The following is a 26,842-nucleotide window of genomic DNA, read 5'->3' on the forward strand; positions in this document are numbered from 1 at the left end:
ATAAAGTAGAAAAAAGACCAATTTTTTGTCTCAACAGGGTCGATTTTTGAAGGCTCGACCCCGAAAGGACTTCTGCGGGGGAGGCGACCCAAACCCCCCGGAACGGTATGGTACGTATGTTTATGCGTGACGTTCGTCGTTCATTGGTGGGTGATGAAAGTATGTATTCCAGTGACTTTCTGCTGTCGTCGGAAATAGCATAACTACAAAAAGGATCATGAGACTCGTGTTAGAGGTAAATATTCCAACTTTTTTTTCCTATGACAGTACCTATTGATAGTGAAAATCAACTATTTTCCAATAGAACGACTCTCGTGTTTGCCCCGAGTTGCCGTAATAGGGTTATTTGGACGTGAAACATGAAGTTCTATTTTGAAAACATTTAACCGGCACACCCATGGCCTTGAGCGCATTTCGATTGCTAAAAGAATCTGTTTATTTACATTTGGCTGCAAGAAGATGCCCTAACCTTTTTGCCACTTTAAGGTCTTGCATATTCTTTATTTCGTAGACTTGTTAATCGGGTGTGTTGAAAAAAGCTTTTTAATTGTAATTGATCTCCGATATCATGTGCAACGTTTCATAGCAGACAAAGTAATGTCTCGCTTCATTATTATATTCCCTGCATACAATTTTCAGTCTTTTTTTGTCTTCATTATCAGTTTTGCCTGGATATAAGATCGTATTTATTTGCAAGTAAAAGCCACCGAATAACAACAACGCGCCGAGTGATAAATTAGTGTCAGCTTCATACGTGCAAGCCGTGATCATACAGCGTTCCGAAAAGAGCAAAAATATTTTTTAAAAAAAGAGAGAAGAGTGTGATTTTATTTCTCAACCTCCAACTTTCAAGGCTAAATGTTAATAAAATGTGCTGATCTTTAGGTGCAACGGTTTTAAATAAAGCGCACAACGCTTAAGTACGTGATTGTATTCACAAGCATTGAAAATCCAATAATGAATCAAGATTATTCATTAGAAAATCAGGATCGTGGACGAGGACTTAGGAAAATGGAACGTAATATGAGAAACTGGTTTGGTGGGTTTTTATGTACCGTATTTATTCGATTAACCGCCCTGAGTGCTTGTTAAATTTTTGGACCTTTAGAGTGCGCGCTTATTCGAGGCTGGGCGCTTATTAAATTTTCACTATTCTCAGCAAGTGTAGTATGTTTATTTTGCAACAAAACAATAAATGGTAAAAACAAAAAGTGAAGATGTAACAAAGCAAGGTTTCTGTAAAATACTCTGAAGAAAACTCCGTTCTCGGGAGGGTCTCTTATTATCTCTTATTTGAGTTTGTGTAGGAGGGAGTGGGATGGGGGTGGGCGCTTATCAACTTTTTCTGCCTTTAGGATGGGCGCTTATTCGAGGTGGGCGCTAATTCGAGGTTGGGCGCTTATTCGAATAAATACGTTATTTAGATTTTAGATTTTAACCAATAGAATGCTATAAACTGTAAGTCCGTACTCCATAGTCCATCATCTTATGCCCACATAGTTAAAATTAAAGTGGAGGAAAATTATGAAGTATCAGGAAATTAGTATCAGGAAACTGTGTATCAGGAAATTATGTTTTTCCCCAGAAAACCTTGTTAGAACTATGAAGAACACCCTTCACACAGAGTACGTTTTTATATAAAAATGTGAGCGATACTGCAATGAAACGACCATACATCTGTGTTACGTGATTTCTGGTGTGTAAAAACAATCTCCGTTCTTCATAGTTAGCAAAGGCTTTGTGTTGTCTTTCAGCGCTGATATTGCCTGCAATGGGCTAAATGATCCTATAATTCTAAATAATAACACTAACAAGATGGTTCAGGGCTTTAGGTCTTTCAATCAAATGCTCACTAAAAAGCCATTAAAGCGGAACTTAAAAAATGACACAAACAAATCAATTCAGGCTATGTTAAGCTATACCGGATATTTTTGGCGCTGGCACGAAAATCATACCGGATTAAGCTCCTGTCCACGCATAAGAACGGTGATATCTGCGCGATTTTCTGTAACGGGGCTAAGCTGCGACGCGCCGATCACTAATAAAGTGGAGAGTCACGTATTGGATAGGTGTTTGCATAAAAAGCTATCCAGTATGGACTAAAGTCAACATGGCCTAAATTTATTGCCATTTCCATATGAATAAGTGACATTGCCGATTACAATATTAGCTAATACGTTAAAGTTAAAGAGAAAATAACAAATGATCAAAACCTGTAACCACAGAAAATTTCTAGTCATATGGCGGTGCAGCTACTTTAAATGTTGCACCTTCCCGTTTTTTTTTCAGAGGTCAGAAAAGTAAAGTGACCAAGTTTCTTTCAAACAAATTGAAAGGATCGGATTGTTCAACAACAAATATGGCGGTAAAAAAAATATATAGCTGCACATAAATTCAGCGATAAAATCCTCTGTACGCCTTCGATTCGATACCCTGCGAGCAGTGGTTTCTCCAGACCGGACGCTATAATTCGATAGCCTCCCACGCAGACATTCTTAGGGGTTCGTCACGCGTTCCTGCCCCACGAACAGGGGCAGGAACGCGTGACGAACCCATTAGAACGTCTGCGTGGGAGGCTAATCGCACCTCAAGATTATTTCACACATCCTGCTATAAGCCATGTCCGAGTTACGAAAATTCTCACTTTGTAAACTACGCTAAGGGCAACACTTTTGTTGTGAAAATGAGTTTTATTTGCATGAGAATAAACAATTGTTTAATACATCAATAGTCTTGCACTTAGCCTCGCTTTGAAACAGAGACCAATCTCAACCACCAACTTTCTATGCCACCCACTGAAGAACTGGGTACTGTAAGTACATGTCGCGAGAGACAATAGCTTTCTGGACGATGTATATTCTAGTAGAAGAGTATCATATCTTCTTCCAACAGAAGAACAAAGAACCCCAAAAAGACGTGTTGATCACCGGCTGTGTGCGGCTTACATTTGCTGATAGAGCGGTTTTCACTTGACTGTCGTAAAACCAAAACCAAAGTAAATACACTAGCCAACCACAGGGCGTAGTAAAACCAAAACCAAACCAATTCCTCAATTACTTTCGACAATCAAGTGAAAACCGCTCTAGTTAGGTAAACCAAACTGTTCTTTTTTTCGATTAAACTGACTTGACCGCAGCGCTGATGGATTACCTCTTAAATCACGTATTATGAAGTGTCGGTGTATGTTTTAGCCTGCAGTCGGCCGAGAGGCTGGTGAACAAAATCCCAGTCCTCAATCCTGAATATTTACCTCCGTCTCAGGGGATCCCAGTCCTTGCTCCCACTTCTTCACTTCTGCTACGGTCCGAATACCTGTTCACAGTACACCAAAGTATGGCACAGAACCTATCCGATATGTGACGCTCCACTTTCAAGATCGGTGAAGCCTACAATCGGCGACAAAATTGTTGAGACATTGTACTTAGACAGGGTAACTTCGGAGAACAAAAGAATCCGCACCCCTCCCCTGTCCCCTCCATTCAAAGTTGGGGTGTTTGTTGTTTTCTATAGGTAGCTAGAACAAGGGCACAACATTGCACGGAGGGGATGGGGGAGGAAAGCAATATTTCCTCCTTTTGAAGTTAATAAAACGTAAAAAAGCCCAGTTTTGGGCGAAGTGTCTCAACTCATTTTGTCGCCGATTGTAGCTTCGCTCCGTTACAGAAATCGCGCCGAAATCACTGTTCTTATGTATAAACTGAAGATCTATCTGAAATGGTTTTCGCGCCGGCGTAAATGATTCTATCCGGTATAGTCTGAACATTAAGCCTTAAATTCTTTTTATTATTTTATTTTATTTTTATTTTAGGTTGCATTTCTTCTCGTTCTGGGCATGTCTCAGGCGTGGGGTTATTCCTCAGGCCCACCACTTAGTAAATGCGAGACAGTACTTCCTGTCCACGATGAGAACAAACCGCAGTCGGGAGCATCTCCTTACAGCATTTCTGTGTCCAACAGTTCTTACACCACAGGAGGGAACCTTACAGTAACTATAAAAGGATCAGGATCTAAGAAATTTAAAGGATTCATTTTACAAGCCCGAGGCAGTGATAGCTCCGTCGCGTGGCCCATAGGAGAGTTCACTGAAATTCCCGCTGACGGTGCGTGATGTTGAGTAGATGTTATTACAGCTATTTCGAGAATGGTTGTCGTGAAAAGTGCACGCGACAATCCTGAAAGGCATTGTGGGTGGTTTTGAGTTCTCTTTTTTTTCAAAGAAATTTGAGAGAATTGGCACGAAAGGCCATGGAAATGTGTTTGCGAGTGCTACATGAAAGCAACAAAAGTAGGTTCGACAGCTTGGGAGGCAGCGTGGCCGAGTGGTCAGCGCGTCGGACTCGCAATCCAGCGATCCCGGGTTCGAGTCCCGCTCTGGCCACTTGCATTGCTGGATTTGTGCTCGGTCGTCCCGAATTCAAATTCTCGGCCATGCTTGTAAATAGCCAACTGGTTGCCTTCTGCCAGTTGGGGTTTTTAATCCTGTTATGTTGTATTTGAATTATTTGTTTCTAAATATTTGAGGGGAGTGCCTGTAAATTAGCTGACTAGCTAAGTGCACCTTCCACTATAAACATGCCTTTAACCTTTTTTTTTTTTTTTTTAGCTACAGTCGTCAGGAACAGTGTATTGATCATATCCCATATTACCTTTCGGGATTGTCGCGTGCACATTTTTTTCCGACAACCTTTCTCGAAATAGCTGTATACTGCACCTCACATGCAATGTCCTAATTAAGTTCTAGCCTTTTTACTGCAGTGCTGTAGAAGAAATCGCCTGAGTTCTCTTCACACTTCAAATTTTACGCCCCTATATGGTACTGATACACGGACCCTTACTGTAAACACGCCTTGGAGTTGTTGCGGACGCGGCCGGAGCGCTTTTTCGTCACTAATTTGAACCTCCTAAGATCACAGCTTTGGCTAAAGCCGTTAGCTGCAAGGATCACGTTTATTATTTACGTGTATTTTTTCACGTGCAATTCACACATTCACTTCCATTCCTAGCTTTGAGCTAGTGTGCTAGAAACCATACAAGAGCTTTTCCGTAAGCTACTCTAACAAAAACTTCCGTTTTCTCGCGCCATCCACACTATTTAGAATGCCTGAATGGACTTAGCTTTATTCTTTCATTTTTCAGGAGCTCAAGTGTTATTTTGTGCAGGAGGAGACTTAAAGGTGATTTCACTAATCTTCATTTAATTATCCATTGAATGAGGAAATTAGCCGCATTAACGCAGGGTCTTCAAGACGTAAGAAACGTCAATTCTCTTTTCTTTCAATGCGCACCGCCCAACAGAAAGGACATGAAAATCTTGTAGTGTGAAAAACGTTTCACAAATAGTACTGACTATAGTAACTAAGGTTTCAGTCACTTGAATTCAGTCATGTTTTCAGTGTTATCCGGATTCTTGTGCATGAGGCGTTAAACCAATCTGGAGAGTGGTTTAAAAAGAGACGGTTTTGGTGCCGAGCAGATTTATTGGTTTCGTGTTGACGGAAGATAGATTCGTATAAAAATAAATATGTGGTTTAAAAATATCCGGATTCCTTTGGACGGGGCCTAAGTGTTTTTAACGTCGAATTCTTGTTTTGCCACCACCTGATAAGGCGGCCATGTTGGAGGTCAAAACAAAAGAGTTTTTCCTCGAAGAATTTACATGAAAATGGAGTTTATTTGCCAGGGGAGAGAAATGCTTTTGTTCTTGACCACCAACATAGCCGCCGTGACGTCACGTACAAACCAGCAATAGGCATGCGCAATAGGCAGATGGTCGTGGTGGGGTTCAAGTGTGCGCAGAAAAAACGCCCGTGCAGCACGAAAGCCTCTGAAAGGGTAAAATCTGTGTGAGCGTATCGTTGCACAGTTTTCTTGTAAGGACTATACGTGCGTCTTTCTATAGATCTCAGTCCTCCAGTTGTCATGAATGTTTTGAGAATAAGGTGTATGTTAAGTGCTTTGAGTATCACTATATATTTTAAAGCTGTAGGGTTTGTTTTCTCTTTCAGAGTACTGCTGCTCATAAAAATCCTAACAAAACAGAATGGTCTTCGCTTCAGTTCACTTGGACGGCCCCTGCCCAAAGTGCCGGGAACATTACTTTCATGTAAGAACGGGTTTAAAGTGCAGTTAGGGAGGTTTAGCAAGGACGTCGGCGACAACAATTAGGAACGCCAAAAGAGCAATGGGTTTGTTAAGCAAAAAAACAATTTCGCACGTGTAGCACGCTTTTTTGTACATTTGCACAACTATGACGTGAAAATGCCTGATTTCACGCTTTCTCCTTCCAAACTTGCTGTCCCCAAGAAATCAACTCTAGGGAAATTCGCCTACATTTGACATTTTCAGCGGATTGGAATAAACGCGACAATGTTTGAAAAAGCGCGAATGCCTTTTCAAAGTGACGTAGCTCCGTATTAGGGATCTTAAGATCCGACGACGGCGACGGCAACGAGGACGTCAAAAAAAAAAAAAGGTTTAATATCCAAAACAACAATTAATTTCTTTGCCGTCACCCCACGACTACGACGTGAAAATGCCTAATTTCTGATCACGTTTCACAAAGGAAGTACACAAGCGACAACGAAATTTCTTCTCTTGGCTGATTTTGGACATGGTTCTTAGGGATTCAACTTTAGGAGGGTTCACCTACATTTGGAAAAGTTAGTGACTTGGAATAATCGCGATGAAGGTTGAAAGAACGCGAATTCACTTTTCCAGCGACATTTTCGCTGCCATCGCCGTCCTCAGATCTCATGGTCCCTATTTTGTTTTTCGCCAGACAGAATCGTATATAAATAGAGAGGAGAATTGTGACGTCACGTTACCATAGTAGCAAAATTTCTTAAATCCCAACAATAGGGAGTTTAAGTAACGACGACTGCGACAGCAACGTGAACGGAAAAAAGTAATAGCATTATATATAATAGCAAAACAACAACTTTGCACGTGCATCACGCTGTTTTGAATTGTACATGTCTTAGCCTTCGCTGCACGACTGCGACATAAAACTTCCTAATTACACGCGCCTGCTTTGTGGAGTAGGTGAACCCAACACAAAATTTTCTTTTCCTTTTTCTTAACTTAGATACAGTCCTTTCGGATTCAACCCCAGAAAATTTCGCCAGCATTTGACAAGTTAAATGAAACTGAATGAGATCGTTGAAGTTTGAAACAGTGCGAATTCACTTTTTAAGTGACGTTTTCGGTTTGTGGTCTTCCGGAAATTTTGCTACCATGGCAACGTGACGTAACGACTTGTCTTCTCTATGTGTGAAAAGGAAAGGGGAAAGTGTTTTACGGGAGTCAAATCCTTCTTCTCTTGATACATTCAGCGCGCGTATCATTCCAGAATGGAATTTTTTTCAGCGCGATACCTTTTTGGGGTTCGGCTGTAATGCCACAGCCGTAAGCGACGCTGGCATCTGGCATGATTCCAGCTCTGAATCCACAGAGGTTCCTGTTGGTCGCGTAAAATTAATCTCCTTCGATGACATCACAACAAAGCTCGGATCCATTCTTCGCAGTGCTCGTAATATTATGACAAATAAAGTAACGCCCACTACAGCAAACAAACACGCATTCGTGGCGCTGTTTGCTCATGATTGCGGCGCGGTTTTTCAAACCTGCTTTGAAGCATTTTAATGGCAGTATCGCTCATCTTAGTCATTTTGTTTTAATTACAGCGCGACAATCGTTGAAAAGTTCGACACTTTCTGGAGAAAAATTGAATCATCTGTGGTAACAGGGCCTCCAGCTGAAAATGTAACACGAGGGGAAGCATCGCAAAGCTTTCAGGTAAGTCTAAATGTACAAGAGGAGCATGCAGCGCTAGATTAATAAAACCTCGTTCCGATGATCTATCATTAAGGAATTTCATGTTGATTTATATTTTAATTTGTTAATTGTAGGAACGTTAACACGCCTGTGTTAAGCAGGCGCCGGGTTTTTTAGGGTGAAAGGTGAAATATCGATGACGCGCGTGTGCAAGATTGGATTTATATTTTAATTTGTTGATTGTAGAAGCGTTATTAAGTATGCTAATTCTCCCGCAAGGTAAGACTGCACGGGACCCCGTAGCCTGTGTTAAGCAGGCGCCGCTTTTTTTAGAGTGAAAGGGGAAATATCGATGACGCGCGCGTGCAGGATTGGAGAAAAAGCTAGCTTCCCTTCGCATGTTCCTCTCGCGCTCTATAAAAAACTTACTAAACAAAAACTAGCCAGCGCCTGCCACGGAGGCTAGGGCTTCCGTTTCCTGTAACACCTCATTGTGTCGAACTGCAGTATGAGATGGTTTTGGGAGCGCTGTCACTTATTTTACAGGCTATTGGCTTAGAAACTGGGTCAAAATTTGCCTCCCAAAACGGTCCTCTAGTGCAGTTCGAGATATCACACACTTTGTCTCAAGTGTAAGGTCAAAATGGCAAGTAACGCGGAAAACCGGCCGCGCAGGGCATCGCGGGAAGACATTACGTCATTTACAGAGGCATGCATTTCACCCTTCCCACGTCAAAACACCTGCAAAGGTCGAGGAACACTAATTTTTCATTGTCACTTACTTATTGGTAGATTGACAAAACCGGATGTGCTAAGACCAAGGGATGCTTCTCTCTTCCATCAGACTGCACCGGAAGTGCCGATTGTAACTATTTATTTACATATCAAGTTTCTGGAGGAAAGGTTGTTATGGAGATGAGTGCTAAACAACGCTATGTTTCAGTTGCATTTAATGAGCAGCAAAAGATGGTAGGTGTGATGGCATTTCCGTAACCAGTTAACGTCTAGAATTGATATGACTAATTTTGACTGACTGGCTGATGGAACGACTATCTATTAGACTAACTGACTGACTTACTGTATGACTGACTGAATGAGTAGCTGACTCATTGACTGACTGCTTATGACTGTTTGACTGGCTGACTGACTGATTGACTGACGGTCTGACTGGCTGACTGACTGAGTGGCTAATTGATTACTGGGACTGGTTGACTGACTGACTGACTGACTGAATGCCCGACTGACTGGCTGATTAGTTGACCGACTGACAGACTGACTATGCTCATCTAAAATTCTATTCCTGTTTCTCGTATATTTATTAACTTCCCAAAACAAATGTATGGGTTAGTCTCAATTATAAAATCTAATGTTTGAATTAATATGAAAAGTTCCCTTCTAGTTTAATGAACGTTTGTTCTCGTTCTAGTATTCTTCAGTATTTTTCTGCTTGGAGAATATTTGTTACTTTCCTGTGTCAGAGGTTTTTGGTGTAAAATACAGATTAGTTAAAAAAAATGAATCTAAATATTGTTTTTTACTTGATTAAGGACAAAATGGATGCCATTATGTGCGCTACAATGGGAAACAACCTAGTGGAATTACGTCACTATTATTCACGTGACCACAACTTGGACAGGCAAAACCTGGTGAGGAAAAAGATTATCTATAACTCGCCCCATCAGTGTTGACGCTTCGTCCCTGGCAGGGTTAAGGCTGCTTAGCAGGCACATGAAAATAATAGGAGGGAGCTAAAAGAACGAGGCGCGCGTGTCTTCCTCGCGCGTCTGGTTCTTCTTGTGCTCATATTATTACTTTGAGTGTAATTTCTCTCTCTTATTCAAACTCATTGCATCCCCTTCTCAGTCACTAGCAGTTTGTCCTTTGAAGTCTGTTGCAACAATCCTACAACTTACTACTAGGGACCTTAAGATCCGAGGACGGCGACGGCTGAGAAAACGTCGCTGATAAAGTGAATTCATGTTCTTGCAATCTTCATCGCGATTACTCCAAGTCACTAACTTTTTCAAATGTAGGCGAACCATCCTTAAGTTGAATTCCTAAGAACCACATCCAAGTGCAGAAAAAGAGAGGAAATTTCGTCGTCGCTGGTGTACTTCCTCTGTACAACGTAAAATTAGGCATTTTCACTTCGTAGTCGTGCAGTGACGGCAAGGAAATCTACAAAAAAGCGTGATGCACTTGCAAAATTGTTGTTTTGGTAATTAAATCTATTGCTTTTGTGGCGTTCCCGTTGCCGTCGCCGTTGTCGGATCTTAATGTCCCTACTTAAAGAAAAGTGGGGAATCGTGACGCAGTGAAGTGGATTTTTTTATGGTAGTGATCTTAAGGTTGAGCTAACCTAAAGGCAAATTGTTTTCAGGCGGGAAACAGCGACATTACTTTAAATACGATTGTTAACGAGGATGGTGGAATAAAGTGCAGGTAAGTTGCATCTCTTACATTTCAGTGTAAATTGTTTAATTAAGATATTTTGTTAGTTTGAACAACTAGTTGAGGGGTCCACTTCACTAACAATGGTTTGAATGGGTTGTTAACGATAGTTTGCTTTCAGTTGCTACTGCTTTTACGTTATGAATGCTATGTGAGGTATGGTATGGCTTGCAAGGTTATTTAAGAGGTATCTGACATTGTAGGGCCGTTGTGCTGCTGCTGAATGAAGGTACACGGCTGATGTGTTGAGTATGACTGCTATGACAGTTGGATACTAGATTTGTAGTTGTTTTCAGATTCTTACTGGTTAACACTGCCATGCGGTTTTTTTAAACTAGTTTGTTTAGTACAGAAAATGTGTGAGCGCTAAAGGTCTCGGCTGTTTTAAGGCTTTGTATCCCAATCCTTCGAACAATTGCTTGTCTTGTATCGGTAACAGTGAGGCATTTAATTAATTTTCTCCATACCAGGGTCACTCGAAAACTCACGTCAAATGCAGCTCACTTTAAAGATCTAACCAAGATGTGGTACGTCCTTTTTGCCTATGGAACCACAAGTAAGTGTTGCTAACATGCAGATGTCGTGTTGGCTTTGTAGGAAACATGTTCCATCTAAAGTAGAGCTGTCCAGTTCTATTGCCGATTTTTGTGGCTAGTGTGCGTAATTTATGCATAAATTAGTCAATAATTTTGCACACCACCACCATGGAATAGCGGGGCAAGGCGTTATAAGTGCCTCAAATACGTGTATACGTAAAAGTCAAACCCTGTTTATACTGAGGGGGAAATAGAAAGTGTCCGTTTACGAGGTGTCCGTATTAAGCGGGTTGAATTTAGAGAAAATGTAAGGGCTTTCTTTCCCCAGGGATAAAGCAAACTGACCGTAATAACGAGGTGTCCGTGTTAAGCGGGTTGAATTTAGAGAAAATGTAAGGGCTTTCTTTCCCCAGGGATAAATCAAACTGACCGTAATAACGAGGTGTCCGTATTAAGCGGGTTGAATTTAGAGAAAATGTAAGGGCTTTCTTTCCCCAGGGATAAAGCAAACTGTCAGTTATAACGAGGTGTCCGTATTAAGCAGGTTGAATTTAGAGAAAATGTAAGGGCTTTCTTTCCCCCGGGACAAAGCAAACTGTCCGTAATAATGAGGTGTCTGTATGAAGTGGGTTGAATTTAGAGAAAATGTTAGGGCTTTCTTTCCCCAGGGATAAAGCAAACTGTCCGTAATAATGAGGTGTCTGTATGAAGTGGGTTGAATTTAGAGAAAATGTAAGGGCTTTCTTTCCCCCGGGACAAAGCAAACTGTCCGTAATAATGAGGTGTCTGTATGAAGTGGGTTGAATTTAGAGAAAATGTAAGGGCTTTCTTTCCCCAGGGACAAAGCAAACTGTCCGTAATAATGAGGTGTCTGTATGAAGTGGGTTGAATTTAGAGAAAATGTAAGGGCTTTCTTTCCCCAGGGACAAAGCAAACTGTCCGTAATAATGAGGTGTCCGTATTAAGCAGGTTGAATTTAGAGAAAATGTAAGGGCTTTCTTTCCCCAGGGACAAAGCAAACTGTCCGTAATAATGAGGTGTCTGTATGAAGTGGGTTGAATTTAGAGAAAATGTAAGGGCTTTCTTTCCCCAGGGATAAAGCAAACTGTCCGTAGTAATGAGGTGTCCGTGTTTAGTAAGCGGATGTCCGTAAAGCGGGGTTTGACTGTGTAAGTTATGACCCTATGGATATCACTCTTCTTTCAAGCGCGGATCCACACAGGTTTCCACCTTTTTATGGAAATCGGTCAGATTTGTCATAATTAATATATAGATTTAGCCAGGGCTAAAAGCGAAGCTCCCATTAATAAATTTATATTTTAAATCAAACAATAAACTTGTAATCCACAAATCAGCTAACTTAAGGGCACATTCATGTGACTTTTGAGGGAAAGGATAAGTTATTTTAGAGTGAAACATCTTACATCGAGTTGATAGTCTAAATATACATGTATGTACACCCAAAATATAGCAAACATCTTCTATCACATTCAAGAGCCATAATGGCTCTTGATCACAGTAGATTAGGCCTCGGAAACAAATTCTTGGAAAACAAATCAGGCCGCATTTTTTTGCCTTCGACAGGTTTACTTTACAAATTCTTGCCAACGAATCTGAGGGTGTGTAAACCAACCTTTTATACTTTTTATACATCACATCTGAGGTGAAACAGTACTTTTTTATCATATAGACCTCGGACAGAATACGGCATTTCACAATTTTTCAATGTTCAGGACGATCAATCGTGGGCTTTTAACGAAACCGTTCAAAAAATTTCCAAAATCACTCATACGGCCAGCCGGTTCTCATTTTTAGTGCAAGCTGTCAGTGTGGTCGAGTGTTTGAATGAACTTTAATGGAGATACGCTTCAACATAATAACGAATTTATTATCATTATTTTTTGTTATTTAATGGTTCCAGTTACAACGATGTGTAATCTTATAAAGCGTTTGATAGGCGCGACATTTCTAAGTACTCCTGCAAGCGATGTTCATGAACGATGAAAACAAACACCACGGACAAGCGATTAAAATTGCAAGAGAGACTACTAACAATCAATAAAAGAAATACAATTCGGTAAAACACTTACAGAGACAACAATTTTCATTCACGAAGACAAGTATTAAAGTGTCTCTAAAAATCCTGAGCCGTTTAAACTTAAAGCTTAAGCTTAAGTTTATTTTCTTTTACTTTCAGCCGGCCTCCCGGTGTTTGTTTTTTTTTTTCAAAGATGAACTCCTCGAAGCAAGAAAATCACTCAAAGTTTTCTTTCTACAGCCAAATTTATAACTAAATATTCCTCGGAACGTTTTTTTTTTCTATTTGCCGTGAGAAAATATATCTGAAGGCCTTTTAAAGTTCTGTAAGCTTATATCAAACCTGATACTAGATCAGATCATTGACTCAAATCTTAAACAAACGTGTAAAAACTTGCCGCATAAACTGTGCTCGACTTCATGAAATTAGATATAACAAAAAAAAAAAACATCAAATACAATAATTACTCAGGCTTACCATTCGAGATTCAGTTCCTGAAAGATATCAAGGAAGGCCATAGTTGCTTGAGACTTTTAAACCCTCTTACGCTTTGAGCAAGGTGAAAGACGAAAACGATGCCATCCGAAATCGGATTACCCAATTTTGACAAGCGACGCATTTCTCAACCGAAAACCCAATAAACAAACCAGCCATGGATAACAGAAGACTCTTGATAGCAGCTGTATTTCATTTTGTACATCCAGTGGAAAAAGACAGTTAAAAACATCACAAGTTGACACAAAACTCTGTCAGCTTTAGCTGTCAAAGTAAACAACTTTCAAGATGCTGCATAAATTTTCCGCATGAACTCACCTGTCAAATTTTGACCAATCAGAGTACAAAAATTGGACGTAGAGCGTGACCAACGCGTGACCATGGTAAGAAAAGGTCTTGCCCGCCTTTATTTTTAAAAAAGTGGCTGAATTTTCGCGTCCGAGGTCAGTTTGAAATCAAAATCTTGACAGTGCGGGGCCATAGTGACATAAACACAACATATTTCATATGAATCATTGGAAAAATAGACTTGAGCCTGCGATCATTTGAAACTGGTAATTTGTCAGCGGATAACATCAAAAATATACTCGACCTCGATGGGTCGACACTTGAGCCCACGCTACGGTCAGGTGATACTGGTCAGCGGATATCCTGTTTTGACAGCTGTCAATTGATCACAACATTGATGTGCAATTAGTTTTCTATTGGGCTCCCAAACTAGCAAGAAAGTGTGAGAGTAAACATTGGTTTCCCTGTGGTGCGGACGGACGGTCGTACGGTCACGTGATTGCCAAATTTTCTCGGATGGGTAGATTACCACATTTCCTTAGCTATGGGGCTCCGTCCACGCGCGCGCTTCGCGCGCGGGTGGAGCTCCGCTAATATATTTTCAATAATGATAATAAAAACTTTCCAAGTTGAAATCTAGAAAATGGTTTAGACAGTCAGTAAGTATCCTGTTTGAATGGCTCAGAAACCCCGGAAAGGGGACTTTGGGGACTTGAAATCCAAAACTTTTCCCTGGGGAGCAGGTTCCCGGACCCCCGACCTAAAAGCTTGCGCGCTTTCGGTGCTCGTTTAGGAAATCGGCCAGTATTTATTCTAGATTCGCGCCTGCGCTACAGGTTTGGGTGCTGCAACACATTACAGGAAGTAATTTGTTTTGTTTTGTGGTGTTTTTTTAGCGCCCTCTGGAAGCGGGCAGTATCATGTTAAAAATCGAACGTTCAGTCGGGACAAGATTGATCTTTCAGTCGCTGCAACGTTAGTAGATGGACAGACTCAAGTCAAGGATACGGTGAGATGTGAATATTCTATTGAACTTCAAGTGAAACTTCTCATAAAGTCATCATTTAGTCCATCCACAATCGCTAGAAGTCGAGTAGTCTCTCATGATTTGTCACAGCGAAAGGATAATAATAAAGCGAAAGAATGCATCACAGCTCCTGAAATTCGCCACTCGCGAGGAAGGTGACACGCGTATTTCGCCTCTCTTTCCATATCTCTCCTATCCCTATAAAAAATGAGAGACTATTCATAGTCGTCTAACAAATAGTTTATTGCAATGTTTTGGGAATCCATCTATCTACCTGATCTCCTCATCCGTCTATCCACCCATTTATCCGCTCACCTATTCGTCTATCCATCCATCCATCCTTCCGTCCATCTATCTAGTACCCTGCGAAGTAGGCGCCAATTATTTTTTGGTTAGTTTTTACAGAGTGCGCGCGTCCTCTAAATTTCTCCCTTCGCCCTCATCCGTGCATTTGTCCCTTCCGTACTCTGTAGCCGGCATCTCATAGGACAAATCCTATGATGTGACCATTTTTAACTAATGAAACCACTTTAGCATACCTTGTACTTGTCATTTTTAGGTTCTTTACTATTTTGCAATAATAAATAAATAAATAACGTTTTGGAGGTAGCACATCCACATAGTGGTTCTTCGTCTACCTGATTTGTGGTCGAATTGGAATTTGGTTTTTGAGAAGAGGGGAAAACAGGAGTACCCGGAGAAAAACCTCTCGGAGCAAAGGAGAAAATCAACATCAAACTCAACCCACATATTGCGTTGACGCTGGGATTAATGATATTTAACCTTTGATGCAAACTTTGACTTTAGGGCAGCCTTGCATCTACGTAACATCTTTTTGACACGAACCTTGAAGCGTTCATTTTCGCGTACTTTTTTCACAGATCACGAAGGACGGATGCGGGGAAACTAAAAGCTGCTATTCTGAGCCTGAAGACTGTGAGGGCGGCAGCGACTGTAGCTACCTTGTAACCATCAAACCCGTGAAGGGAGGAGATGGTCAAGGTGAAGTCACCGAGGTGGAATTTGAAATCAGTTCCAAGAAGCAGTGGGCCTCTATTGGTTTTAACACAGAAAAAAAGATGGTAAGAACGATCCTTCGTTAAGAGATACTATTTTGGTGTTACTCATACTACTGCGTGTGGTGGTAAAGCAAAGGTTTACGAAAGGGGGAAGGTTGCAAAGAACCGTGCGAGACTAGCGCGCCTACCACGCACGAGAAGCCACACTTTCTGCTCTTCGCGCCTTGCAGGCAGTGGGTCACCAGAGCTAGAGCCCTGAGCCCATTTGTTCGGAAGGTGAATATCGCGCGATTTCATTTCAAGGTCATACGAAAATCGCTTTAACCCATTTCCGAGTTGCAAAAACTCTCACTTTCCAAACGAGGCTGAAAAACCTTTCTTGTAAAAATTAGTTTATTTGCATGAGAATGAAAAATCATTTACATATCAATAGCTTCAAACTTAGCCTCGCTTTGAAACAGAGGCATGCCGCAACTTGCAATTGGCCTGTTCAGGTCAACTCTGATTAACACAAATTACATTTCAGGGTGGAACAGATGCATTGATCTGTGAAAACATCAATGGGCAAGTTTCTGTGGAACACTACGTGGCTGATAAGGGTTATGGAACGCCCACCAAGTCCAATCCTGTGAGTTTATCATACTGAGGCACTTTAAGCAATCGTTTTAAAGTCCACAAGTAGTTTGCAACCGATCAGGCCCTTTCTTAAAGTACGACCTTAAAAATTCTGTCCAATCACAGTAGATGCCTAGAATCCAATTACTCAATCAGAGCTCAAAGCAATTTCTCGAGTGTTTCTTGGTGTTACGGAAACTATTTGTTGGCTTCACACTAGAGCTTCAAGTACAATGTAAGTGTACTACTACTAGTGTACTACTTTGAGTGTGAAGGGGTAAAATGTACCCACTTCAACTTTACTTGGTGACCATGGAAACGTTTGTAGTTCAAACCAGCCGGAGTTCGCCACCAAGTATGGGCTACACCACCCTTGAGAACACACTTGACCAGTAAGAAATGGAAGCCATGTACACGATGTGCACGTGCAACGGAGAGATTGACAGCTTTTACTTCAAGTAATATACTTTGTCAGCAAGTGTGAAGCCATGTTTTCTACAGAGCAACTTAAGATTCCAAGAGCACTTGAATCAGGTGCTTACTTGAAGCTAACTTTGTTTTTAGTGTGAAGCCAACAATTGTTGGCTAGCTATTGCTTTGTGATGTGGCTATTAGGGCCATTTATACGAGGAAAAATAAGACGCGAACTTTCCGTATAAACGGCACATTTCGTCTAAAATAAGACGCGACTTAGCTAAGACGCGTCTTATTTTAGAACAGCCCATAACACCTGTTCTTAGTTAAGACGCGTCTTAGCTAAGACGAGAAAAACTTCGTATAAATGACCTTCGCGTCTTACATAGGACGCGAACGCATAGTACGCATGCCTTAAGTTTTGGCGCGCCATGTTGGACTGCCGTTGCTATGGGCAACATTCACATGAAAACGAGTCAAGAACAGAAATAAGTCGCGAACCATTTATACGAGCTGTTCTCATCTTAGATAAGACATGCTCGTATAAATGGTACATTTCGCGTCTTATTTAAGACGCGTCTTATTTTTCCTCGTATAAATGGCCCTATTGTTCAGTGTCTATTCAATCTTTTGGGATCAGTTTAAGTTTCTGGGAAACTGCCCACCTACCCCTCCCCTAATTCAACGTGCAACATGTGCGTCTCACTTGGGGCAAAATATTAGGTTAGGGGAGGGGTAGGTGGGCAGTTTCCCAGAAACCTAACTTGATCCATCTTTTGTATTATTTCATTTGGTGATAATTGCACCCATCCTCACCACCAAGAAGGGTAACTGACCACCCACCCCTCCCCTAAGTCAACATTAACACTTCCTACTCATTAAGGGCAAAACTGTGACTTAAGGGAGGGGTAGGTGGTCTGTTACAGAAACCTCAATAATGATTTATCCCTCATAAGCCGGCCATGCGCGGCAAAACCGATACAAGCATATCACACTAATTGGTTAGTCGTACCTCTTTTTTTATTTTTGTTCGTTTTTTTTGCTTTTCGTCAATCAAAGAGATTTGAGCAGACTTCTACAATAACTTAGAATATTTGTGGAGGATATTTATGGTAGTATTTAAGCTTACTAATATTGTTTTTTGTTTGCTTGTTTAATTCTTTTCCAGAAACCTTCCTCTTTAGTTCAATTATCACAAAAATCAGAGGGTGGAATAATAAGCTGTCAGTGAGTTAATTACGTTACTTTCATTTATGTTTCAGAGTTTAAAACGCTGAATCTCCGGTACAATTTTCTTGCAATCGCGATATACCATTCTGCGTTTTTTTTTTTTTTTTTTTGGGGGGGGGGGGGGGGCGTGTGTCTGTTTGCTCGTTTCTTGCGAAAACAAGTTTTAAAATCTTTATTTGTAAATATTTTTCTCTTTATTGTTTATTGTAGATTTAAAAGAAACATGAAGGATCCTGACATGATTGACCTGACGGAGCCATTGTACCTGGTGTATGCCAGTGGACCCATAAGTACGTCACACAATAATATATTTCATAATTCCCGATGCATGTTACTATGTAAAGAAGACTGCAACAAAAAAAGCAGTGCATACAGAGCACAACAAATAAATACATACAATTTAGGCAACTTTTATGTTGGGGTACATGTAAAGCGTCAGTGTTGATAAATTAATATTGAAACGAAAGAATAAAAGACGTCTTTCTTGATATCTGGCGGATCAAAACTCTTGAAAGAGATAATGTAGTTGTAATGGAACATTTTAACAAAAAAAACTGTTTCATGTACCGTATTTATTCGATTAACCGCCCTGGGCGCTTATTAAATTTTTGGACCTTGAGAGTGGGCGCTTTTTCGAGGTGGGCGCTTATTCGAGGCTGGGCGCTTATTAAATTTTCACCATTCTCAGCAAGTGTAGTAGTATATTTTGCAGCAAAACAGTAAATGCTAATAACAAAAAGGGAAGATATAACAAAGCGAGGTTTCTGTACAATATTACCCTGAAGAAAACTCCGTCTTCGGGAGGGTCTCTTATTATATCTTATTGGAGTTTTTGTGGGAGGGAGTGGGGTGGGGTGGGTGCTTATTCGAGGTTGGGTGCTTATTCGAATAAATACGGTACTCACTGTCTGCCTTTTCATTACCCAAGAACCTACAGTTAATTTTCGAAATCAACGTAACCTACAGATCTGTTAGATAACTGCTAGCAGATAACTAACTAATCTTTAGGTAGTGCAACTAGCAAACAGTAACTTGCTGTCCATCCTCTCCTAACCCTTAAAGTCCCAACAGTGACCAACATCAATTTTCTCCTAACAAGGGTTTACGAAAATCAAGTTTCTTCGCGTATTGTCGAAAAATATTCAACCCGGGAAAGCTTCATCGTACTATTTTTCACCTGGAAAATTAGTGCAGTTATTTTTATTGGAGAAGGTTTAGCCCTTTTCCGGTCGCAAAATGATTAAACTTAAAAAATTTGATAATTTGTTCCCGCCACTACGACATTCTCGCTAAAACTCGTAGTAGAATGACGACGTCTATCACATTTTCCCGCCAAAATGACGTTGATTCACGCGGGAACACTACTTAGTATTAGGCATTTGTACATTACGCTTGCATTTTTTTGAGCATTTTAGTGAAGCAAAAGCATTAAGCATTATTCGAGCATTTTAGTGACATTTTTCCCGGATTTTTTCAGAGAAAATAAAAATAAGGGTTAATTGTTCCCAGAAAAAAAGGAAGACAAACTAGAAAAGACTTGAAATTTAAAGTGCGGAGACTGGGAAAAAGTTACTTTATGCTGTTTAAACTGTAATAATCTTGATTAAGTAGGGATAGCACCCGGTTAAAGCATTACGATTAATAAAAAAGCCTCTGTACGACAAGCATTATCGGAGCATTGTAGTGACCTTTTGGGGGCTGACCGAGCATTCTACTGTGGAAAATGGGGCATTGAGGTGGAGCATTTGTATAGGTAATAGCATGGTTTGTAGTGATATTTGGCACAAATACCACGAGCCGTTAGGCGAGTGAAATTTGAGACAATTTTGAAATATCACGAGTGGTATTTATGCCAAATATCACGTACAAATCATGCTATTATTTGTTTATACTACTACCCCCAAAAGGTTTGAAATTTTGACATGTAGGTATTTCAAAGCCAATCAAATTGCAGAAATTTCTCATGTAGTAGTATAATAGTCCGGAAACAAAAGCATAATGTACAAAAGCCTACTTAGTGTTAAGAAAATCTCGTTCTCTTAGTCGTCCTCGTCTCAGATCTAAAGCTCTCTAGTAGGTTTTTATCTCTTCTTTTTTGTTTGAAGGTGGTGATACGATCGGTAAGCACCCTCCATCGCCTAACACAAGTCCACAGAAGGTCGAGGTTGCTGAAGTTGTGGTGCTTACCGGAGAAAAGAAAGACTCCACTTTGATGAAAGCACATGGTGAGCTGTTTAGAGTATATATTATGGAATCATTGTGAATCCGTAATTCGGATATAAGAGACGCTCTTTCTAACTTAACAGTGCGCATCACTATACCCCTTCTCAGGTACATCTGTACATCTCAGTTGTGTGATGTTGTGTAGCTAAAAACCTAAATTTGCCCATGTTCTGTGAGTGAATTTAAAGATTGAAAAATCTAGTTAATCTTAGTAACTCTTCTCTGGGATCTTAAGCTCTTTATAAGCACCATATAAGAAAATATCATTAATTTCTCGGAGGCGGACTCGCTAATGAGAGTCATACTTATTTATCTTATGTCAGAACATATCTCCCAACTATGTTTAGAACCAAAATTTCTTGGATACATAGATAACCAAATTTTCTTACCCATGGCGCTGCGCTGCGCACGCTTCGCGCGCGAGAGAGCTCCACTATAACTTTGTATTGCTTGTCTTTTTAGGATGTTTAATGGTAATCGCTTGGATAGGGTTTGCCTCCATTGGAATCTTTATGGCTCGCTTTACGAGGGTAGCATTTGGTGACAAAGAACTGTTGGGCACTAAAGTCTGGTTTACGGTAAGATATGGTAAAGATCATTGTATCTTTCTCGTTTTTTATAATAACCAACAAAAAGTTTCTCCTTACAATACCAATACACAATCAACAGAAGTAACGAAAATTAGTGAAGTGATCACCAAACGAAAACAACTTTGTTCTTTGATTTCTTTGTTGAAATCAGTCAGGAGAAATTGTAAGTGGATATTTTGGGGCTTTCAAAAAAGGGTGAAGTGGCAAGCGCGTGCACGGTTAATTACTTATATCGCAAGTTTTGCGACCACCGATTGCTCCACCTCGATCAAAATTGCTCTAAAGCGATAAGACGGTTTAGTGCGGTTGTTAGATATATACATGTTGCAATCGCGATTGCTCTATTGCCATGGTGCCTGTTCTATTGCAGTTGCCATTTCCCCGTGGCCATCTTGATTGTTGTAACTTTTTTTTTTGCTAATGCACGATCTAAACCTCGGAAACAACGTCACGGTTTTTTTTTCTCGTCGTTGGTGTTTTCGTGTCGAGCCTAAGGGGCGTCTGTATACAGTGGAACCTCTATATAACGAAGTTCTCGGTAGAACAAACTATTTTCTTTACACCAGTAACAGCAAAATATATGAAAAGAAAAGTAGATATAACGAAACCTCGTTATAGCGAACAAATATTGCTAGTCCCTTGGCCCTTCTTTATATCGAGGTTCCACTCTAATTTGCCGTTGTCAAAATGTCTATTTATTTTACTCTTTGCTAGTTTCACCGAATCTTGATGATCTCCACAGTCTTGGTGACGATTGTTGGTATTATCCTCATTTTTGTTTACGCGGGACATTGGGTAAGAATTATAATACTAAACAGGGGCGTAGCCAGGATTTTTCAAAGGGGGGGTCACAGCAGGGACACCATCCGGGGATCGCCGACTATATATGGTTTATACCGCTGCTCTCCCTCGTGTATCAGCGGGCTCCGTTGTATTATCGCGGCATGAAGGCCCATATTAACTAAAGGCAAGAGCCGTTGACGAAAATACTTTACAAAAAAACAAATGTTAAAAGAGTGGGCTTTTCAACAATGGGTTTTACGGCCAAGATATTGTCATGGCGTTTTCGCCACCTGAATATTGTAGGTTGTTTGCTCAAAAGAAGGCCTACCAAGGGGGGGTCACGGGCACCCCAGCCCCCCCCCCCCCTAGCTACGCCCATGCTAAACCTAATGATCCTGGAAATTTTTCCCCATTGTGGAAACGTGCTAAATTAAAAAAAAACGGAAACCGTCACACAAGAGAGCCTCCATCTCTTCGTTCAATCAGGCGTGGATGCACAGCGTGTAAGTCTTTCAGGTTATTTATAGATACAGCTCTTTCGCCGAAAAAAACAAGCCTATCTACAGAATTTCCAGTTCTAAGTTTCAATATCAGTGGCCTTGAGGACAGTACATGCGTTTTGCAAACAGTATTCTTGAAGCAGTTTACATAAAGAAAATAAAAGAAAACAGTTCAATTTTCGTATTCATTAATCTCCCAATTTGCTGCTTCCCGTTGGTCAACTGGAAAACGAAAACAACTTTCAGACGTTTAGACGAAGAAGGCCCATATTCTACCTTCGATGTGTCAAAAAGAAAAGTTGGGTCTGAGGCGCTGAACTGAACTTCGTAGGAACTGTGGCAAAACTTCTTGCCTCTCGATTAACAAAAAAAAGGTTTTGAAAATTTTTTTTTTTTTTTTTACCGTCAGATGCCTGGTGCTCACCCTATCACTGGAATTATTGTACTGGTCCTTTCTGTCATTCAGCCAATCGCGGCGGCATTCCGACCCCACCCTGAAGATGACAAGTATGTATTCTTCATTACGTTCGTAGAATTCAGAGACGTTGTAAGAGCTATTGATTTGTTATTGCTCACTGATTATTCTCTTTCTTCCTTGCAGTCGATACCTTTTTAACTGGGCGCACCGTGCTGGTGGAATCTTCGCTCTTATATTGGCTGGTACGATATCCTCCAATAGATCTTTAACCCTATCACCCCTAGGACAAGTTTTATCACTCTTTATCAATCTAAGGTCCAATAGTGACCAACATAAATTTTCTCCTGACAATATCGATACACAATCAAGAGAAGGGTAATGAGAATTAATAAAATGGAAAATGCTTTGATTTTTAATCAAACTCTCAATTTGTATGTGCGACACGTTGTCGTTATGGAATTTTTGCGTGCGTTCCTCAGACGTCATTTCAGCATTTCGCTGTAACATGTTGTTGTTGTTGTTGTTTTTACCTCTTTCAGTGGTCACCGTGTTTCTTGGTATTTGCATTTATAAGGATGAGTTAGGTTTGGATAATTCCCCTCTGTACGCCATGATTGTCTACTGCGTGGGCGTGGCATTCGTGATTGCCTTTGATATCTACCTTTCCTGTAAGAAGAGGGACCACAAGACGGCAAGTTTCACCATGACAGGAGAGAAAGAGGGTGAGTCCGGTTAATGGCTGTGTAGCAATCGGTTGGAGGGAGGGGGTACTCTTATCTCTTAATGCATGCTTTTGTTTGGGACGTCACACAACGCTTCTTTCTAAAATTAGAACGGTTGCGTGACGACCTAATCTCCTATCGAGGAGATGCAATTAAGGCCAAACGACCTAAAAATAACGATCAAAACAGAACGCAGAAAATTCAAATCGTAAAAGGCCCAGCTGCCTAACCTCGTTCCCAGTTCCTCTCTCCCCCCCCCCTTTTTTTTTGAGCAAGAAGAAGAGAGGACCCCGAGATCAAGGCTGTCACCTCCATAGAGCGTGACGTCTGACGTCACAGCTAACGTTCAGCGACTCAATCTGTTTTCCCTCTTAACGTTAGGTTTGTCTTTGCGTTTTATGACTTTAAACTAAAACTCTTTTCCAAAAAAAATAGTCTCCTTCACGGCCGTTCTTTGTGTCGTGACGCTACGCTCCTCTCTACCGAGCAGACTACAAAGAAAAGGGTTCGTATCGCAGTTTTCAAACTCCAGCAAGGTACTTCAAAGGCACGGAACGCAGCTATTAGTCCTTGGTTTTCTGTCACACGCTGTTTTTCAAAAGTACATAATTTATACTAACCACCTCCCCCCTTACATTATACTAAGTACAATATATACTAGACTATATTTCAAAAACTACGTAACTTATACTCATTTGTGTATTTTAACCCTTATCACTTAGCCATGAAACTGGTAACAGTAGATGCTAACAAACCTGGAGGTAAAATTTCCTGACAATAAGTGATAACAATGGCATGATGTAATGTAATTGCTAACTTGTGCTAATCATCTAAGCGTTTTCTTCTCTCCTATTATTAATCAAACTCTCTGCTTTGATGATTAATGTTAATCCACATCATCTTGTTGATAACAAATAATAGTAAAATACTTAATGTAGAGCTTTAGTCCTCTTGCTTGCGTTCAAGGGATTGTATTTCGCCAAGTAAAGAAATTTCGAATAAGAAGCAAGTTTTTCCCAACTGCCAGCAAACCTGAGCTAGCACACTTGGAATAATCTAGCGTGTCAAATCCATAATTTACTAAATGCTGGCCAGAGCTCTTTTTTGCCAATAGGCTTATAAAACTTGACATCAAATCACACTGCAGCGTAAGAAATTCAATTATTATAGCTGTTTATGTGATGATGCCACCCAACTAAGTTTCTAATTTCTCTGTTGTTTTTGTCTTGGAACACTTACATTTTAGGCATCTTGGCTGCGCGTAATGAATATAAAAGAGGTTTGCATGCGCGCTGCGCTGCAGACACAAATAAACGAATAAGCAAAAGATTCGCGCGTCGTATTTCTGTAGGAAACAGGGTAGATTAGGCTTTAGGGAAAAGCGAATACGAAATAGTCCTCTTGGTTTCTAATCGGTTTTGGAGCATTATGGAATGTGCCGTCGCTTGGCTAGTCTTTACTCTGAAAGCGCGCGATGCCTGGAAACTAGGCAGCAATATAGAAAAGATTTGAAAAGATTATGCTCATGGATATTTTTTTTTGCTTTCGTTTAAAAGGTGGTCATGTTCAGGTGGAGCAGTCGGAGGGAGAGGTTTGTACAAAGTTTGCTCAGTTATGTATACTCTACTTTTGTCATTTCGGAAGTCTCCTTGGGATACCTGCAGTCTGTTTTATTTATTTGTACTTTTGAGTTTACATGTAAATTAATTAGTGGGTAGCCTGTGCAGCCGCCCCATCCCCTCAGAAAAATCCCCTTCTATGATTTTTTTTCTGAGAGGAAGGTGCGACTGTATACAGGCTAATTAGTAAGGTTATCACTATGACTGTACAGTGGCGGATCCAGGGGAGGGGCCCGGGGGGCCTGCCCCCCCCCTTATATTTAGACTAAACTAAGGCCTGAAGGGCCGAAAATATTTGTTTTGAGACCGGGCCCCCGCTCTTATCTCAGAGTCTGGATGACCGGGCCCCTCCCTTATCTGAAGGTCTGGTTCCGCCACTGCTGTAGGATCGAAAACGGTGGCTTATGAATAAAGTAATGAGTGGTTTTCGTTTGAGTGTCGTAAAACCAAAACCAAAGTAATTACTCTGGCCAATCACATAGGACACAGACAATACATTGAACCAATCAAAACTCGAAGTAATTACATGTGGCTGACGCAAAGCGCGGGAAAATGCATGCGAGCGCGTCACAATTGGCTTGGTTTTACTTCTGATTGGATGAAAAGGTGGCGCGAATCTTTTAAGCCAATCGCATCGTGTAGAAAGTGCAAAACCAATTACTTTTCGAGACACTCAAATGAAAACCGCTCTATTAGGATCTAAATTCTTATTGTTGCTCCATGTTAAAGAAGAGAACTGCGCCATGAAGGACACCATATTAGTTCCACTGTCCAATGGACATCGTTTGTCTTGGGCTAGTCGATTACTTGTTATTGATCACGACGTTTTGACAACTTACTGCGGGACTATTAGTAGCACAGTGGTTGTTAGTGAATAGAGTGATTTAGCAACAAAACGGAACTTCAGTTGACGACGGGAAGACGCGTGGAAAGGCCTGATCGCGACTTCCTGTGCCCAATTTGCCGCTGTGCCTTTGGTCAAGCTTTTTAATTTCCGAGCGCCTACGTCATTGTCGTCGTGTCGTCTTTCCTTAACCTGCCAATTATTGCATTTCGAATCGCACGTGTGTTTGTTGGCACCAACCATGAGTAAGGTTCGAAATGCAGTAATCAGTTATAATCACTCTGGCTTCTTAAGGTGATGTGATACGGGACGATTCGCAACGACGATTTTTAGCGCAACACATCGTTGAAATGTTGGAACAATGTTGTAACTATTCGAAACAATGTTGCAACGCTGCGTTGCGCTAAAGTCGTCGTTGCGAATCGTCTCGTGTAACATCACCTTCATAGTCCCGCACAGCAAATCGACACCATTACCATCTGAAGTCCAACAGTAAGTACGCTATTTTGAGCGTTTCCTGTCAGTTGTTTCTCCGGCAAGCTCTCACAATGACAGGGGCGCAGTTGCACTAATTGGTATGTTCATGTAGAAAAAGACAAGGTTACCTTAGCCTGTGGGGAAACTTGGTCGATCAGTAGCAGTTTTTGATCACTTTTAAGTCGTTTGTTAGTAGATCTCTAGTTCCTGGAATCTCTTTCTCCAGCTTGACACGCGCGAGTAGTATTAACCTTATTTCATTCTTCTCTGTTATTTTTTCAGCTTGCGGTATCTCTCCGCCGTCTCATGCTGGGCTTTTCAGTTCTCCTTGTAACCGGTATAGTGATCGCACTTGTAGTGCTGATAGCGGTTGCAGAAGCGGGAGGAGAAGGCCACGATCATTGAAACAAGGCACTGAACAGTTGTATGGCGATAATGTATGTTTTTTCCTCTGTTAACTGATGTTAACATAATAATGGAACATAGCTTTGTGCTACTCCATGGTGTTTCTTCGAGATGAGAGTGTAAGATTCGGAGAGTGTGCAATAAAGAAAACTAGACGAACTAGCTTCTCGAATCCGGTAAACGCTCAATAACCTTGTGAGACTTGCATGGACATAACACAAGAAAAAGATACTTACCTGGATTTCAAAATCTGAAAACTGAACGTGGTGACTGGAGAACTCTGATCTCCCCAATCTTTTAACGAAACCCATGCCTTGTAAAGTTTTTGAACTGGACTTAAGGGCCAAATATTGTAGTTTGTAAAATTTTCATTTT

At 40.8% G+C, this 26,842-nt stretch overlaps 1 protein-coding gene across 1 annotated transcript in view; it reads left to right on the forward strand.

Annotated features, from left to right (window-relative positions):
• Positions 1-161: 161 nt before the first annotated feature.
• Positions 162-26,842, forward strand: part of LOC140922030 (putative ferric-chelate reductase 1) — a 28,966-nt gene continuing 2,285 nt past the window's right edge. Inside the window, exons 1-18 of the mRNA XM_073372063.1 lie at positions 162-235; positions 3,809-4,100; positions 5,137-5,174; positions 6,006-6,103; positions 7,683-7,806; positions 15,490-15,690; positions 16,154-16,255; positions 17,825-17,883; positions 18,097-18,176; positions 19,992-20,111; positions 20,572-20,687; positions 21,414-21,494; positions 22,392-22,489; positions 22,584-22,642; positions 22,940-23,122; positions 23,845-23,883; positions 24,679-24,713; positions 26,345-26,499. Coding sequence (XP_073228164.1) covers positions 218-235; positions 3,809-4,100; positions 5,137-5,174; positions 6,006-6,103; positions 7,683-7,806; positions 15,490-15,690; positions 16,154-16,255; positions 17,825-17,883; positions 18,097-18,176; positions 19,992-20,111; positions 20,572-20,687; positions 21,414-21,494; positions 22,392-22,489; positions 22,584-22,642; positions 22,940-23,122; positions 23,845-23,883; positions 24,679-24,713; positions 26,345-26,467 — 1,866 coding nt within the window. The 5' untranslated portion in view covers positions 162-217 and the 3' untranslated portion in view covers positions 26,468-26,499. The remainder of the gene's footprint in view (positions 236-3,808; positions 4,101-5,136; positions 5,175-6,005; positions 6,104-7,682; positions 7,807-15,489; positions 15,691-16,153; positions 16,256-17,824; positions 17,884-18,096; positions 18,177-19,991; positions 20,112-20,571; positions 20,688-21,413; positions 21,495-22,391; positions 22,490-22,583; positions 22,643-22,939; positions 23,123-23,844; positions 23,884-24,678; positions 24,714-26,344; positions 26,500-26,842) is intronic.

This window comes from Porites lutea, chromosome 12 (genome assembly GCF_958299795.1).
Source record: "Porites lutea chromosome 12, jaPorLute2.1, whole genome shotgun sequence".
Classification (NCBI taxonomy): Eukaryota; Metazoa; Cnidaria; class Anthozoa; order Scleractinia; family Poritidae; genus Porites; species Porites lutea.